This window comes from Callithrix jacchus, chromosome 7 (genome assembly GCF_049354715.1).
Source record: "Callithrix jacchus isolate 240 chromosome 7, calJac240_pri, whole genome shotgun sequence".
Classification (NCBI taxonomy): Eukaryota; Metazoa; Chordata; class Mammalia; order Primates; family Cebidae; genus Callithrix; species Callithrix jacchus.
The window spans coordinates 75,804,990-75,822,247 of record NC_133508.1 but is presented as its reverse complement, the minus strand read 5'-3'; the positions used below and the strand labels follow the sequence as shown (position 1 = coordinate 75,822,247).

The window sequence follows — 17,258 nt, the reverse complement described above, 5'->3', positions numbered from 1 at the left end:
ATTGTATGTTCATTATAGCCACAATCTTTCTGAAAACATCTCTCATCTCTTAGTTTTTCTGCATATTGCATTAAAACTACTTCAATGAACAGCTTTACTTCAAATTTTAAACACAGCTGTAATGAGATGGAACCCTAAGGGAAAGAAAAGAAATACCCTGTTTGGATTAGGGTCCTTCCTAGACCGTTAACTGGATGAGAAAAATGGGATTATCATCTCAACCATCTCACTAATTAAATTTGGCTTTCATCAGGCTCTTTCTGTATACTCACACATGATATGTGTGCACAGTACTATATCCTCTGGGCTATGCAGAAGCTTCTACCTTAATCTCCCAAATGCAGAAATCCAGCTTCAGTTTCAGAGATCTTTCTCCCTCATCTGGGTTTTTTAAGCAGGAAGCCATTTGGAGAGGGGGAACAGCCTCAATATTATGCCTAAGATTATGCAAATTCCACTTAAATTCCCTTTCAACTCACACTTCCCAAAGCTTAATTGCCTCTCTGAAGTATTCCCAGAAACTTAATGTTTTCCTAATAATTCAATAAGTATTGATTGAATAACATCTTAGCACTATGACAGGCACTGTAGAGAAGAACAAAAAAAGTCACACATCATTTATTTACTCTGTTAATATTTTATGAGCAACCATTATATTCTAGGAGTGTGCTTAAGTTCTTAATATCTCAAAGTAAAAACACAGCCTCAGGCCTCAAGTTCAAGCAATTTAATCAGGGAGACAATTTATTATACAAAGAGATGAATGCTGTGATAGAGGTAAGTAAGTAATCCAAACTAGCAATGCCAGGGCATTGCTCAGCAACAAGAACATCTGTGCTGAGTTTTAAAAAGTAAGCTGGTCAGGTAAAAAGGTGGAAAACAAAAAAAGAAGACATGCTTGCCTTCCAAGAACTTAGCTGAGACATGCCATAACTGACTAACCTATGATTATCCCAAATATTTTCCCAGATGACAACAGATGTGTGAAAGTAAAACAGGAGTACAAGAAGGGAAGCTCTGTGGTCCTCCTGAATATACAAACTTTTAGAAATTTATTTATACATATATACATATTTAAAATTAAGCAGTATATTTAATGCATTTAGTATTAATGTATTTTCTGCCTTTATAATTTCAGAAAACCACATTATTCAAATTTCACATGCATCTTTAACATCAATGTCTTTTCCTTCAATAAAGCTACTTTTTGAGTAAATTTTCTAGAAAATACTGTCTTCTTTTTAAGATCTTAAAGTTAACAACAGCACTTTTCTGAGTCTACATTGTCTCCGTGTATTTCATTTCAAACTACAAGAGTCCAGTTGCATAACCCTGGATTGGGGGTTTTTTTTTTTCATTTATCCTATTGTGTTTATTTAAGATCCCCATAAGGTGTGTGTGTGTGTTTCATATGCAATGTGAGTGATTAAAAAAAATTTTTTTTTAATGTTAAGGCTTGTATACAGTTAACTTTCAACACTTCCAATTAGGAGATTATATCCCCAGCAACAATAACTAAAACTTTCTTAGATTTTTGGTTTCTCTCTTTTGTTTAATCAATTATGTCAGTTGATCTCTACAAAAAATGATTACTGAGTGAACTAGCAGATGATGACACGATTTATTCATCCTCTTTCATGAACTGACTATAAACTCCCTGGGCGCCTAATAACAAGAAATGCTTTATAAGAAGTAAAATATAAAGACAATCTTTCTTTTCTGAAGGCTAACTTCTGGAGGAAAAAAAATCTTACCTTGTATCTATGGTAGGTCACATGAGAGAGTTAAACAAATTTAACACACAAAAACAGCAATAATTATAGTAATATCCATTATAGAATCTCAGCAGAATGGAAAATTACTGTGGGCTGGAGTGATCAAAAACATCTCCAGAAGTATAATTTAAAATCATCTTTGAAGGGAATTACAGAATAGACAGAAAGAAAAGAATAATTCCAGGTAGAAACTGGATGTAAACAAAGTTTACACAAGAAACTGAGATAATGTGAAACAGAAATAGTAGTTAAGGGGCTGACCTGTTAAAATGAGAAGGTTCAAACTGGGAACCCACAGGAGAAAAGATAAGACAGATTACAAAGGAACTGGAATACCCAGCTGAGGAGTTTGGACTTTGTAAGTCTCTCAGTGGATGAGTTGTTCTGAGCAAGTAGGTACTTGATTATTCTGTCCTCAAGTTTCTAGCTGACTTGCTCCCCCAGCACTTCAGATGAAGCATGAGACCTTGAAAACTTTCAAGAAGCAAAGGAGGGCTGGATGTGGTAGCTCACTCCTGTAATCCCACCACTTTGGGAGGCCTAGGCAAGAGGATCGTTTGAGGCTAGGAGTTCAAAACGAGCCTGGGGAACACTGTGAGACCCTGTCTCTACAAAAAATTAAAAAACAGCTGGGCGTGATAGTACTCTTCTGTAGTCCCAGTTACTTGGCAAGTTGAGGTGGGAGGACTGTTTAAGCCCAGGATGTCAAGGCTGCAGTGAGCTATGATTGCACCACTGTTCTCCAGCCTAGGTGTCAGAGCAAGACCCTCTCTAAAAAAAAAAAAAAAAACAAAAAACAGCAGATGAAGGCACAACACAGTAGTTCTACAAATGCCCAGCCAGTGGGATCGAATGGCAGCTGTGTTGGTGAGGAACAGAGAGAAAGAAGGTGTTTATCACCAATATGAGAGTTAGGTAAAGGTCATGGAGTGCTCCTTTCAGTTTTCATATTCAGAGTCCTAGCAGTCTCACTAGGGAATATAATTAGAATGGAAACCCTAGGTCATAGAATATGGGCATTTTTCAACTCTACAAAATACTGTCAAACTACTCTGTAAAGTACCAAATTATACTTCCACCCACATGCTATAAGAGGTTTTCCCATCACTTTTCATCCTTGCCTACATTTGGTATTTTCAGAGTTTTATTTTCTGTCAATTTGATAGGTATAAAATGGTATCTTAGTTGGACATGGTGGTATGCTTGTAGTCCCAGTTACAAGATTGAGTCCAAGAGCTCAAGGCTACAGTGCACAATGATGGTGCCTGTGAATGGCCACTGCTCTCTAGCCTGGGCAATGTAGCTAAGACCTCATCTCTTTAAAAAAAAAAATATGGTATCTTGTTGTTGTTTGATCTTTATATCCTTATTAGTAAAAATGAGTCTTCTTATGTATATGAGGTATTTGGATTTTCTTTTTTTGTGAATTACTTATTCCTGGTAATTTTTCCCCTATTTTTCTACAAGGGTGTTTGTTTTTTTTCTTATTCATTTTCTTGTTCTTTTAAGTAATAATATCAACTAGCATTTATTGTGGTTACTTGTATTAATTCCTATTATTCTCATAACCCTACCAAGTATATACTATTTTTTTTTTCCTGTCTTTTTGGTTTTTTTTTTTTTTTTTCCTTTTTGTGAAGAACAGAGTCTCGATATACCACCCAGGCAGGTCTTGAACTCCGGACTCAAGCCATCCTCGTGCCTCTGCCTCCCTAAGAGCTGGGATTATAGTTGTGAGCCACAGCGCCTGGCAAGGAGATACTATTCTTATCTTCAGTTTACAAATAAGGAAATTGTGGTACAGAGAAGTTAAGTAACCTGTTCCAAGTTATACTGCTAGCAAGTGGTGGAACTGGGATTCACACCCAGCCAATCTGACTCCATGCTCTTAATCACTTCACCTATAGGACAGTAATCCCTTTTCAGTACAGTCATCTATGGAGAATTGGTTCTAGGACATCCCTTGGATACCAAAATCTGCAGATACTGAAATCCACAAATGCTCAAGTCCCAGACACAAAATGATATAGTATTCACATACAACCTATATTCATCCTCCCAGATACTTTAAATCATCTCTAGTTTACTTATAATTCCTAATACAATGTAAATGCCAGCAAATAGTTGTTATCTTGTTTAGGAAATAATGACAAAAAAAGAGTCTGTATATGTTCATTACAGATGCAATTTTTTTTTCAGAGTATTTTTCCATCCGTTACGGGTTAAATTCACAGACATGAAACCCACAATGCAGAGAGCCAACTGTATATGCATTATATAATAATTTTACCAGTATTATTACATTTTTATTTTTATACAACTTATTTTGCCTAACTTTCCATTTTATCTTACACAATTTTATTTTTCTTAACTTTCATATTTTATTTTTATACAATGTTTTTCTTAACTTTCTATTTGGAATGGAAATTTTCAAATATATACAAAAGGAGACAGAATAGAATAATGAGCTCCTATATACCCATCACCCAGTTTCAACCATTATCAACTCATAGCTAATCTTGTTTCATCTATACTCCACCTACTTCACTCTTCCCTCATTATGATGAAGTAAATCTCATATTTTTCTCTAAAAACATTTCAGTATGTATCTCTAAAAGGGTTTGTTTGTTTGTTTGTTTGTTTTTTTGAGATGGAGTCTCACTCTGTTGCCAGGCTGGACTCAGTGGTTTTTTTTTTTTTTTTTTTTTTTGTATTTTTGGTAGAGATAGGGTTTCATCATGATAGCTGGGATAGTCTCGATCTCCTGACCTCATGATCCACCCACCTCAGCCTCCCAAAGTGCTGGGATTACAGGGGTGAGCCATCTCGTCCGTCCGTCCATCCTTCCTTCCTTCCATCCTCCCTCCCTCCCTCCTTCCTTCCTTTCTTTCTTTTTTATTGAGACAGAGTCTCGCTCTATTGCCCAGGCTGGCTGGACTCAGTGGTGTAATTTCAGCTCACTGTAACCTTCGTCTCCTGGGTTCAAGTGATTCTTCTGCCTAAGCCTCCCCAATGGCTGGGACTACAGGTGCGTACCACCATGCCTGGCTAATTTTTGTATTTTTAGTAGAGACAGGGTTTAACCATATTGGCCTGAGTAGTTTCAAACTCCTGACCTTGTGATCTACCGCCTCGGCCTCCCAAAGTACTGGGATTGATTACAGGCATGAGCCACCATGCCCAGCTAAAAGGCCTTTTTAAAAACATAATTGCAATGCTATTGTTACACCTAAAAAATAATTATTCTTTAGTAACATTTTTAATTAAGTAAAATTGTTTGAAAAAGAAACAAAATCCTGGCTGGTGTGGTGGCTCATGACTGTAATCCCAGCACTTTGGGAGGCTGAGGGGGGCGGATCACAAGGTCAGGAGGTCAAGACAGCCTGGCCAATGTGGTGAAACCCCGTCTCTACTAAAAAAAAAAAATACAAAAATTAGTCTGGCGTCGTGGCGGGCACCTGTAGTCCCAGCTACTCCAGAGGCTGAGGCAGGCGCATTGCTTGAACCCGGGAGGTAGAGGTTGCAGTGGGCCAAGACTACACTCCAGTCTGGGCGACAGAGTGACACTGTCTTTAAAAAAAAAAAAAAAAAAAAAGAGAGAGAGAGAGAGAGAGAGAAAAGAAACGAAACAAAACAAAATCCTCTCTTAAACAAAGCTCTAACTATAACTTTACCTTCTGCATTCCCCCAATAGTGTCATCTGGTTAATTCTGCTTTCTTCATACAGTACAAACCCAGTATTAGTCAAACAACTCTACCTATAATTAAAAAGGACAACCGGGAGAAGGAAACCTGTAAACTGAAAAGGCTGGGCCCAGAAGATAATACACCGACCAACCTCTTTCTTATCATTTCTATCCCCCAGTGTTATCTGACTACTCACCTAAAATTGGAGAGACTCTAAGGGTTTGTGGCAAGGACATTGATATAGAGGAAAAATTCTTCATTAAATGAGATTTGCTAACAGTGTGGCAGCAGAAGCCAAGATGAGGAGGGGGAAGGGATTTTCAAAAATGTTCCTTGTTCAAATAAGCCAGGTATTAATAATATGGATACCGAAAGCAGCTGGGAATAGGGAATCCTGAGAGAAGAAATGGGCCAGAGAAGACGACCTTTGTTTGACAGCAAAGTGCAATTGCTATTAGCCCGTTCCCATCCAGCTCCAAATCCTAGGCTACTTACTTATCATTCTGAAAACACACTTGTCAGCTGACCCTTGTCATCTTGCTTCTGTGTTAACTATTTCTTGACAAAAGAAGTATTAACTATAATAGGTGAATAGAAAAGCAGATCATGTATATTCTATTATCGAAACCCTACACTAGCAAGAAGCAGAAACAGTTTCCATGTTTCTCTATCCTGAAAAGCAACAAAAGCCACTGTGAAGTTTATGTCTATCCATAGCCTGGTTTCACTACCATCAACAAGCCCTGGACTAATGAACAGAAGATAGAATGTGGCTGGAACTCAAATTATTTTCTGAGGATAGTTACTACTGACATATTAAAAACAAGCACCAAAAAAGCAAGCAAAAAACAACTCAATTGGACTGCCAGCTGTCTCCTGTTTAGACAGGAGCTGGTGTGTGAACGGCAGCAGCTGCTCTTCTGACCCGTGCCCTCCCAGCGCTCCCACTCTCAGCAGAGATGCTCTTGCCCTGCATATCAGTTTTAGTATGTGTTGCCCTCTCTGTCTCTTTGGTTGCTACTGTCCTCAAGCCTGTGAACAGTCTGTTAGGGAGGGGAGCAGCACCCTCAAGACTAGTTCCTTCAGAGACTAGTGAAGGTTGCAGCCTCTTGGCCTAAAGGACTTTCATTCTGAAGAAATGGCATACTTAGATCCTGAGAAGTTACTTCTTATCTGTCATATAAGATGGTGAGTCTGTGGTCCCTATATCACACAATGGACACAAAACCTGGAAATATGCCAGGTGTCTGAGCTGAGACTTGGTCACTTAGTTTTTCAACCTTAGCTATATGTAAATAGTATGACTGTGTCTGCAGTGAAACGGTAGAAGGAATAAATGTAGAGGTTGGCTACCCAGAAAATGTCACATACCAATTTGACTCATCCTGAACAGCATAAGAATCACACTGCTGTCAGCACGGTCACACTACAGATCATGGTCCAAAGGCTTCTCCTACCAATCTTTTAAGACTCCTCACAGACTCATGCAGATCATTCCCTTGCCAGTATGGAGATCCAGCCCATACAAAGGTGCCATCGCTACCTATCGTCTATTATCCAGGATTGATTTTACTAGGAGTTCCTAAAACTTTACATGCCAAGTTTCTGAAAATCTCACACTCAGTTACAAGCATGTGTCCTATAGTGTTATGATGACTACACAATTTCAATTTTAATGCCAGTTGTATTAAAGAACAATCAGTTCCACAGTTTGTTTTACCCCAACTACTCTATATCTGTTCCAACTTTTACAAGATGAAAGTTGATTTTGACATTTTAAAAAATCTGATGAAACACAAATCCTCATTGGTATGGTTTCAATCTATGTCCCTACCAAATCTCATGTTGAATTGTAATCCCTAATATTGGAGGTGGGGCCTGGTAGTAGATGGCTAGATCATGAATCATCAAAGTGTATTTCTCTGAATCGTTTAGCATGATCCCCTTGGTGTTGTTCTCGTGAAGGTGAGTGGGTTCTCATGACATCTGGTCATTTAAAAGTGTGTGGCACCTTCTACCCATAACCTCTTGTTCCTGCTCTAGCCAAAGGATGTGCCTACTGCCCCTCTGCCTTCTGCTGAGATTTTAAGTTTCCTGAAGCCTCTCAGGAAGCCAAGTAGATGCCAACGTCATGCTTCCTGTACAGCCTTCAGAACCGTATGCCAAGTAAACCTCTTTACTTTGTAAATTACCTAGTCTCAGGTGTTTCTTTATAGTGATGCAAGAACAGTTTAACACACTCATGCACCCCATCCCCATAGTTTCATTGCCTTTCTTCCTACCATAACACAATTATCACACTCCCCCTCCCCACATATCCATTTTTATATGAGGCCCAAGAAACTTCTTGCCCATTCATATAATAATCATTTTTAAATGGCCACTTTTTCTTCAAACTGTTGGGAGTCTCCAAACTCTAATAAGAGAGGGCACTAAGATGGGGCTGTCTGTGGGGGAAATCTATCCCTAAAGAGGAAATTTTAAGCAGAGTTAGCTTAAAATTTTTATTTTTCCTCAGCCTCACACTGCTAGTGATAAGCAGGGCACCAGTAGGTGGATCATATCCCTGCTCTGCAAACATCAGGGCCCCTGTACAGAATCAGCAGCCCACACCTAGGCAAGGAAAGTGCCCTACCTCACCTTCTACCTCTTGCACTTTGAGGCAGAAGTCTTTAGTTCTTCTGCTGCAGAGGCCAACATGCCAGTAAAAGTTCTTTAGCCACTGGTGAATTATAATTTTGATCACCTACGCAATCACAGACCTACATGTCAGATGCTGTGCTACCCATGGTCTTGCTGAGTCCTTATCTCGGTGTTCAGATTTCTGAATTCTCACTTGTTCCTTGACCTTTAAAAACATTCACAGCAACAGCTGTCATCGCCACCACCAGCAGCACCACTACCACCCTCATCGCCATCCATGCCTTAATATATTCCTCAAAATAAAAACATGTTAAAGCCCTAAACAAATCCAATCACAAAACCAACGTTTCTAGCCTTAAACCTTCCAACTGCCCTAACCTACCCTCCCCGCAACTAATCCCCAGATAACTCTGTGTTCCTCTCCTCTAATCCTGGAATTAGGAACCAAAGAAGGATGAGCCCTCTCCACCTATACAAATACTGAATGAGTGTTGCCATCAAAAATTTCCCCACAGAGATGGGATTGCATCAGCTCTAGTAAGAACATCGCTCCTACTAGATGTGGGGAAGAGCAAGTATGACAATAGCTACCTTACCCCTTCCACAATCATTCCAGAGACTCAGTCAGGTCCCTCCCCATCGTCCCTTGTGCTACACTACAACTTCTTGTAGCAGGGAAGCTGGTAAACAGACCTGCCTGAGAATAAGTACTATCTAACATTGTACCTCGGGAGATAATCCTACCAGATAGATCAAGCAAGTATGCCACTTGGCTACCCAGAATCAAGGACTCCCCAGAGACAAGTCTTGGTTTCAAGCATCAAGGGGCAGACCTAAAACAGATTCTGCTTGCTGAGCTCCAGCAGACACTAACTCACATGGGGGTGAGTTTGAGAAACACCAACATCCTCACTGCTCACCACACTCAGATGTCATACGTTTGAGGGCCAAGATTCCAAACAGCAGTTTGATTATCCCTTGAACATGCCCACCTACCTCTTCCAGACCCCATGATGGGGTGTGGCTTGCCTCCAGAGAAAGAGTACCATCCTCTTCTGAGAAGGAAGTAGAGCTCTTTTCAGGTTCAGTATCTTTAGGCTGGATCTCGTGTATGTGTGGCCCATCACTGCCATAGCCAGAGGAGGAGGGCAAAATGCTCACAGTCACACCACTGACAGACAAATCACTCTGAGAAGTAGGCAGTCTGGAATCCTGGGGGGGCACTCGGCCCACATGGGCAGGCTCCATGCATCTTTGGCCTCCAGACTGGTCCAGTAGCGATGAAGAAACAGAACATTCTGTAATCCAGGAACCTGTCTGAGGGGCACCTGAAATACTCTTGGTTCCTCCCTCCACATTCCAGCCCTCTGAAAATTGTTCTTGATTTCCTGTATCAGTGGGGTAGTCTGTTCTAGGCAAAGCACAGCTCCGAAACCCAAGCTGAGTATTTCCTTTCTCCACTGCAGTCTCTCCTTGCAAAGGCAGCAGCACAGCCCTGCTGCTGCAGGATGCTGTCCTCGGAAATTCCACCAGTTGGCTCACTGACTTCTCACAGTTCCTTTCTGCTGGGTTATCAAGCAGGTGAGCAATGACAGTCATCCCCTCTTCCAAGGAATCCCAGACCCCTCCAGCAATTGAAGATTCATTCTCCAACAAAAGGTGGGCAGTTTGGACCTCCCCTTGGAATCTCTCCTTTACCTGTACTATCATCCCCTGATCGACTGCCCGTGAGTTGGGGGCTGAGTCTCCAGGTAGCAAAATATCTGGGGAGGTATGCTCTACCCCTCCCACTCTGTCCTCCTTTTGGAGACTCACTGTTAACTTCGTTAGGGTTTCAGTCTCTTCAATGACTCCAGTTCCTTCGGAGGTTTCTTCCTGATGAGACGCCTCTGGAGTAGGGATTTTCTTTCCTCTCCACTTCCTTTTGAACCGAACCCTTTTCTTAGGAGATATGGGAGCCTTCTCAGGAATAGCTATTGACTCTTTCGGCTCCTTAAAACAGCCCAGTGAATTTCCCATTTCCTTCCTCTCCTAATCTCGGCAAAAACGCAGCTAAGCCAGTCCTGGGATCCCAAAGGAATCCCAACCTTGGCTTCATAGGATTTGATGCACATTTAAAAACATGCACTATGCCGGCAATCCCTCCAATTCTTTCTCCCTCCCTCCCCGCCTTTCTCTGTCTCTTCCAGCCGCTGCCGATTCAGACAGCCATCTTACAGGCTCAGAGCTGCAACAAGACAAATTCAAAGCATCTCACTGCAGTTCAGAAATCACTTGACCTAAAAGCAGACAGAAACCGGATTGGCTGCAGCTTCCTCTCTCCAAATATGAGGTAATTGGAGCACTGCCCTCAGTAACACAAACAGAAAGCAAAAAGGAGCTAGAAACCAGGGGAGGGGAGAAGAAACTAGGGAGGGCCAGGGGGAGGAGGGAAAATGTAAGAGTAAATGGAAAAGGGAGGGAAAAAGAAGAGAAGCCGTGGCAGAAGGTAACGTGGAGGGAGGAGGAGGAGAATAGTATCAAAGAGGGAAAAAACAAACCAGCTTGGCTGGTACCAACCAGCAAGGGAAGGGAAGGGAAGGGCCAAGAACAACTAGGGCTGGTGAAGCTGCAATTATGGCTCCCAAACTACAAAATGAAATGGATTTTAAGTGTGGAACCAAGATGCCCAAAATAAAATATCAAGAATATATACATATCCTGAATTTTTTCAAGTCAGAAGACAATAAAATTATTTTAATCAAATTATAACCTGAAGAGACCAGAGCCGCCTTCTTACAGTTAAGAAAAGGAACACAGACTTTAAAGATCTAGCCTTCTGGAGCATTTATTTCCCTCCTTTTTCCTATAAAAGAAAAGAAAGATCTGTTAATTCTGCCGGCCAATGACACAGACAGGAAAAATCTGGAAGTTAGTTTTGAGTATAGGAATCCTTGGTAAAAACAGCAGACAAACAGGGTCTCTGATGAACAATATTTGACATAAATGTTCAACAGCAATTATTAATACTGCACGTGTTGTGGGCCAAGCACTGTGTAAAGCTATTTACATGGATTCTCTTATTTAATTCTTACAGTCACTATATGAGGTCAAAACTATTATTTTATATTTTACGGGTAAAGAAACTGAGGTTTGGCCAGGTGCAGTGGCTCACGCCTATAATCCTAGCACTCTAAGAGGCCAAGGCGGGTGGATTTCCTGAGCTGAGAAGTTTGAGACCAGCCTGGGAAACATGGTGAAACTCGGTCTCTACTGAAATACAAAAAAATTAGCTGGGTGCAGTGGCGTACACCTTTAGTCCTAGCTACTTGGGGGGCTGAGGCAAGAGAATTGCTTGAATCCAGGAGGTAGACGTTGCAGTGAACCAAGATCATGCAACTGCACTCAAGCCTGGGCAACAGCATAAGACTCTGTCTCCATAAAAGAAAAAAGAAACTGAGATTTAAAGAAGTTGATTAATAAGACCAGGCAAGGTAGCTCATGCCTATAATCTCAGTACTTTGGGAAGCCAAGGCGAGTGGATCAAGAGGTTAGAAGTTCTGCCAGACGCGGTGGCTCATGCCTACAATCCCAGCACTTTGGGAGGCCGAGGCGGGTGGATCACGAGGTCAAGTGATCGAGACCATCCTGGTCAACAAGGTGAAACCCCGTCTCTACTAAAAAAATACAAAAATTAGCTGGGCATGTTGGTGCGCGCCTGTAGTCCCAGCTACTCGGGAGGCTGAGGCAGGAGAATTGCTTGAACCCAGGAGGCAGAGGTTGCAGTGAGCCGAGATTGTGCCATTGCACTCCAGTCTGGGTAACATCAGCGAAACTCCATCTCAAAAAAAAAAAAAAAAAAAAAAGAAGTTAGGAGTTCAAGACCAGCCTGGCTAACATGGTGAAACCCTGTCTCTACTAAAGATACAAAAATTAGCCAGCTGTGATGGCGCATGCCTATAATCCCAGCTACTCAGGAGGCTGAGACAGGAAAATCACTTGAACCGGGAGGCAGAGCTTGCAGTGAGCTGAGATTGCACCACTACATCCCAGCCTAGGCAACAGGGCGAGATTCCATCTCAAAAAAAGAAAGAAAGTAAGTTGATTAATAGCCCAAGGTTACACAACTAGTAAGTGGCAAAGCCAGAACATGAACCCTCTGTAAATTTTAAGACTTTTAATTTCAACCCCAATTATTCTCTTCTAACTACTGCAGGAGTGGAAGTCTGTACTCAGTTGCCAGTTGTATAAAATAAGAAGTTCCTCCACTGAATTGGCAACTAGACTCTGCATAGACCAAGGGCTCAAAGAAATAACACTTATTGCCATGTGGGAGTAAGAGAAGAAGCTGCTAAAAGGAGACTCAGGTGGTTTTTTATTCCAATTGCAGTAGGGCAGGAAATCTAAATTTCAGACTGTAAAAGTTATATTCAAAAATCACCTTGTGATGTCAATGAAGATTCCTCCACCCCAATTTTTTTAGTATAGTGTCTGCTATATGGGAAGAGACTACAACCCAAAGGGCTGCGAATGGGGGAAAAATTATATGTATTTCTTTCCTATTGCAGTTATTTATTCTGTACCAAAAGGATCCATGCCATAGAGCAGAGAGCAACAGCCTGCTTGGCTCCATGCAAGCAATAAAGATTTAACACTAGTATAGCCTTAACTACCTTTCCTGGAGACCTAAAAGGAAAGGGAATATCACAAAAGGAAAGCAACAAGAAGCCCTAAAGTATCAGCTTTTACACAATCCCTTCTAAGACCCTACAGATGTCCCATGTGCCTCACAACTGTGGTGTTCATCCCCTAAGCCTTACCCTTAAGGCTGACTGCAAAGCTGCAGCACCATCTTATGGCCATCACAAACTATAGCAAGAAAATAAGTAGATAGCATGGAAGTGAAACTCAGGCTACTGCAAATCATTTAATTAGCAGATAATCTGACATTACAATATGAAGTTTTCTAGGCAGGTACCAAGCCTTCACTCCTCCAATGAAGAAACATGGAACTATGGAAATTTTAAGTTGCACAGCCCAAGGCCTGAGCTTGAATTTTATGAATGACATGCAAGCAAACCAAAATCCTGAAACTGATCAACTCATGGGCAAGAAGACAGCTGCTTAAAATATGACTACTACTGCTGTAGAGTTTCTCTGAGAAGCCCAACAGAATCTAGCAAATTTAATTCTGTAAGCTCATTCTTTTTTAAAAATTTCTGCATATGTCAGACAAATCAGGCCTTCATTTCCTTCTACTCCAGAGAAAAACTGGTCTAGGAAAAGGAGCAGAGATTTCAGTAAGGTGGACCTAGGTTCAACTTCCCAGCTCTGTTAACTTATAAGCTAAGTAACTTAACTAGTTTATTAGATGGATCAGTTTCCTTACTTGTAAAATGTGCATATTACCACCTACTTAATGGAGTTGTAGACAAGGTCCAAAAAATACTTGGCTCAGTACTTGATCTACAGTAAATTTCTTTTCTTCCCATTTATTACCGGAGCTAAAAGTCATGAGACACCCCCAGGCCCCTGGGGGATCCTAAGATATAGTTAGTCCCTGACTTAAAATGGTCCAACTTACTTCTCGACTTTGCAATAGTGGGAAATCTATTTGCATTCAGTAGAAACTGTACTTCAAATACTCATACAACCATTCTGTTTTTCACTTTCAGTACAGCATTCAATAAATTACACGAGCTAGTCAACACTTTATTATCAAATAGGCTTTGTGTTACATGATTTTGGCCAAATGCTCAATGGCAAGCTAATATGTGTTTGGAGTACATTTAAGATAGGCTAAAGTATAGTTTTCTGTAGGTGTATTAGATATATTTTCAACTAAGTTAACTCTGATTACAAGAACTTTCCCCTAGACCTTTTCTCATCTAAGCTGGTCTCTTAACATAAGACCTGCTCGCCTTCTGGGAAAGCACACTTTGAGGGCCTATATATTCTTCATGCTTTCTCCTAGATAACTGTTTACTGCCCACAGGTCTTCCACAGAGACAGTCAGAGTGAAAGACTCTAAAGCAAAAGAACTCATTCATTCCACAAACACAAATGGGGCCTCATCCATATGCCAAGCACCAAGTGCCATAAAGTACACAAAAATGTAAACCTCAAGTCTAGCCAGCTAAGACCTCCCTGGTTTTAGAAAATTTCAAAATGCTATGCATACACTAGTATTTAATAAACATTTGAGGGTTGGAAAACTAGTTTGTCACATTCTGACTATAAAGAGCTTATAATATCTTTTAGAAGAACTATAAATCCTAACACGTACCTTAAAACAAGCTTGGACAAAGCCAAAAAACAAGAAATCCTATCTGGGGTGTGTAACCCAAAAGAGTCAGTTGGTCTCTGTGTTTCAGTTTCCTTATCTGAGAAATGGGCACAAGAAAACAGACATTACAGCCTATTTGTTGGTCTACCTATGCCAAAGCTTTGAGAAGATCAAATATATTAAATAATCAACTTAATAAATGTTTACTGACTGCCTATTCTATACCAGGCAAAGAAAAGAACAAAAGAGACAAAATCCCTGCCATTGTTAAGTTTACATACTAATGCAGACATCCAGGCAGCAAATAAACAAGTAAACATGTAATATGTCAAACAATAGTAAATGTTATCCAATACAATACTGTAAGTCATACAGTACTTTTGAGAGGAATTTGGCAAAATACAGGCAAACTGAAGGAAAGTATACAACCCAGCAATTCCAGCCCAGGTATCAGTCCCAAAACTCTCTTTGCTATATGCACAAAGATGCATATACATAGATGTTTGCTGTAGCAATGAATGTTTTATTCATACAATTAAATAATACATTGCAAATAATAGGTTTATTACACAGCTGCAAGGGTCACCACTTACATTACATTAAACCAGTTAAAATGAAGAAATCAGGTCTCCCTCTATTAACACAGATAAACTTCAAAAACAAAGTTTAGGAAAAAGACAGAAAAAGGGAAATACCAAAGATATTATGTGTGTCAAATATAAAGACATACAAACAACAGTACACATATTGTTTATGAATACCTCATCTGCTGTAAATGTACAAAAGCATGTATGGGAATGATAAACATTTACTTCAGGATAATATTTACCTGGGGAGCAGAGAAGGCAAGAAAGTTGGATGTATCTGAGATGTTTTATATCTTTAAAGAGGAAGAGAGAGGAAAAACCCTGAAGCAAATATAACAACATTAACACCTGTTAATTTCTGAAGGCAACTACACACACAAGGATCTGTTATATACTCTTCTGAGTATTTGAGATTTTCGTAACTAAAAACTTAAAATTAAAAAGAACCCCTGCCATTTAGCACATTTAAAAAAAAATGTGTTAAAGCATTTTAGAAACCATAAACCTTTCCAGGAAGTTATCAATATTACCAGCCTTATCAGTAGTTGCAAACTTTTACTCTGGAACCAGCCTCTCCTCTCTCCTTCAACTGAATACTTCCTTGAGGTGAAAACTATCACCCATGTCTACATGTACATCATTATTCTACTTCATTAACACCAATAGCAGAGACGGACCATAATAACAATTTTGCTAATTCCCTAACATGTAACAGTTCTACTCTGCATTTCTTTTTTTTTTTTGAGACAGTCTCCTTTGTCACCAGACGCCAGATGCCAGGCTAGAGTGCAGTGGCATGATCTTGACTCACTGCAACCTCCGCCTCCCGGATTCAAGCAATTCTTCTGCCTCAGCCTCCCAAGTAGCTGGGACTACAGGCGCACACCACCATGCCCAGCTAATTTCTGTATTTTAGTAGAGACGGGGTTTCACCATGTTGGCCACGATGGTCTTGATCTCTTGACCTTGTGATCTGCCCGCCTCAGTCTCCCAAAGTGCTGGGATTACAGGCCTGAGCCACCATGCCCAGCCTCTACTCGGCTTTATATAGCACGTGTTCTTGGTGAGAACAGCTAATAGATGCTCAATAACAAAAGACTAGAAAACCACAATGACAGATAACTAGCAAGAGACATACCATGCCAAATCTAATGCAAGACAAGGTCGGGGTGGGAGGGGGCATGCTATATAATCCTTCATCAGTCACTCAAAAGCTTTAGAAGCAGAGAACCTTTCCCCACACACCTAAACACGTAGCTAATATAGGCAAACACCAAGCCCTTGAAATGGCAAATAAAAGGAATTAATAGTTAAAACTTGGAAAACAGTCTGAGAGCAGTGCTCCCGTCTACAAGAAAACAAATGGTTTTGTTGAAACCATTTGGTTATGTTGAAAGAACAGACAAAAGCAGGTAGCCAATATGCATGCAGAAGACAGACTAGGCCAAAGCTGCAATTACCTTTCTGCAAAATTGGTAACAGGAAAAAGAACAGTGGGCTCTATCAAAAGCCCTGAAAGGTATAAAGTCAATTAACAATGGTAGCAAGCTGTTACCATTGTTGAGTTCATATTGTGTTCTATCATCCTAACTCATACCTCTCTCATTCTCTATACCTCTGTCAAGTTATTTTATGGTATGTCTGTTCTCACTTCCCTAAATAATAAGAGTCCAACTAGATAGTTTGTATCTAGTTCAATTTTGTGTCTTCTGTAGTAAACTCTTTATTTTTTTTTTTGAGATGGAGTCTTGTGTAGCCCAGGCTGGAGTGCAGTGGCACAGTATCAGCTCACTGCATGTAGCCTCCACCTCCTGGGTTCAAGTGATTCTCATGATTTGCAGCCTCCCGAGTAGCTGGGACTACAGGCATATGCCACCACACTTGGTTAATTTTTGTATTTTTAGTAGAGATGGGGTTTCACCACACTGGCCAGGCTGGTCTTAAACTCTTGACCTCAACTGATCCTCCTGCCTGGGCCTCCAGAAGTGCTGGGATAACAGGTGTGAGCCACTGCATCCGACTCTGTATCTTGTGTATACAAGATACTCTACCTAAGACCTTGCTCATAGCTGATTCCCAGTAAATGTTTGTGGAATTCAATTGAATAATATATTTTCCTGCAAATTAAAACCACAAAGAGATACAATTTCACACTCACTGTGATGGCTATAATCTAAAACAGACAATAAATACTGGTGAGGATGTAAAGACACAGGAAACCACATACATTGCCAGTAGGAATGTAAAACAGTACAGCCATTTTGGAAGACAGTTTGGCAGTTTCTTTAAAAGTTAAACATG

General features: G+C 40.5%; 1 protein-coding gene across 14 annotated transcripts in view; it reads right to left on the bottom strand.

Annotated features, from left to right (window-relative positions):
• MACF1 (microtubule actin crosslinking factor 1) overlaps positions 1 to 17,258 on the bottom strand; it is a 319,804-nt gene that overhangs the window by 206,712 nt on the left and 95,834 nt on the right. For 3 of the 14 annotated variants that reach the window (XM_078331307.1, XM_078331317.1, XM_078331318.1), the window contains exon 1: positions 9,102 to 10,344. The exons of the other annotated variants lie outside the window; for them this stretch is intronic. In XM_078331307.1, coding sequence (XP_078187433.1) covers positions 9,102 to 10,124 — 1,023 coding nt within the window. In that variant the 5' untranslated portion in view covers positions 10,125 to 10,344. Of the gene's footprint in view, positions 1 to 9,101; positions 10,345 to 17,258 lie in introns of those variants that run through there. 14 annotated transcript variants of the gene reach the window in all.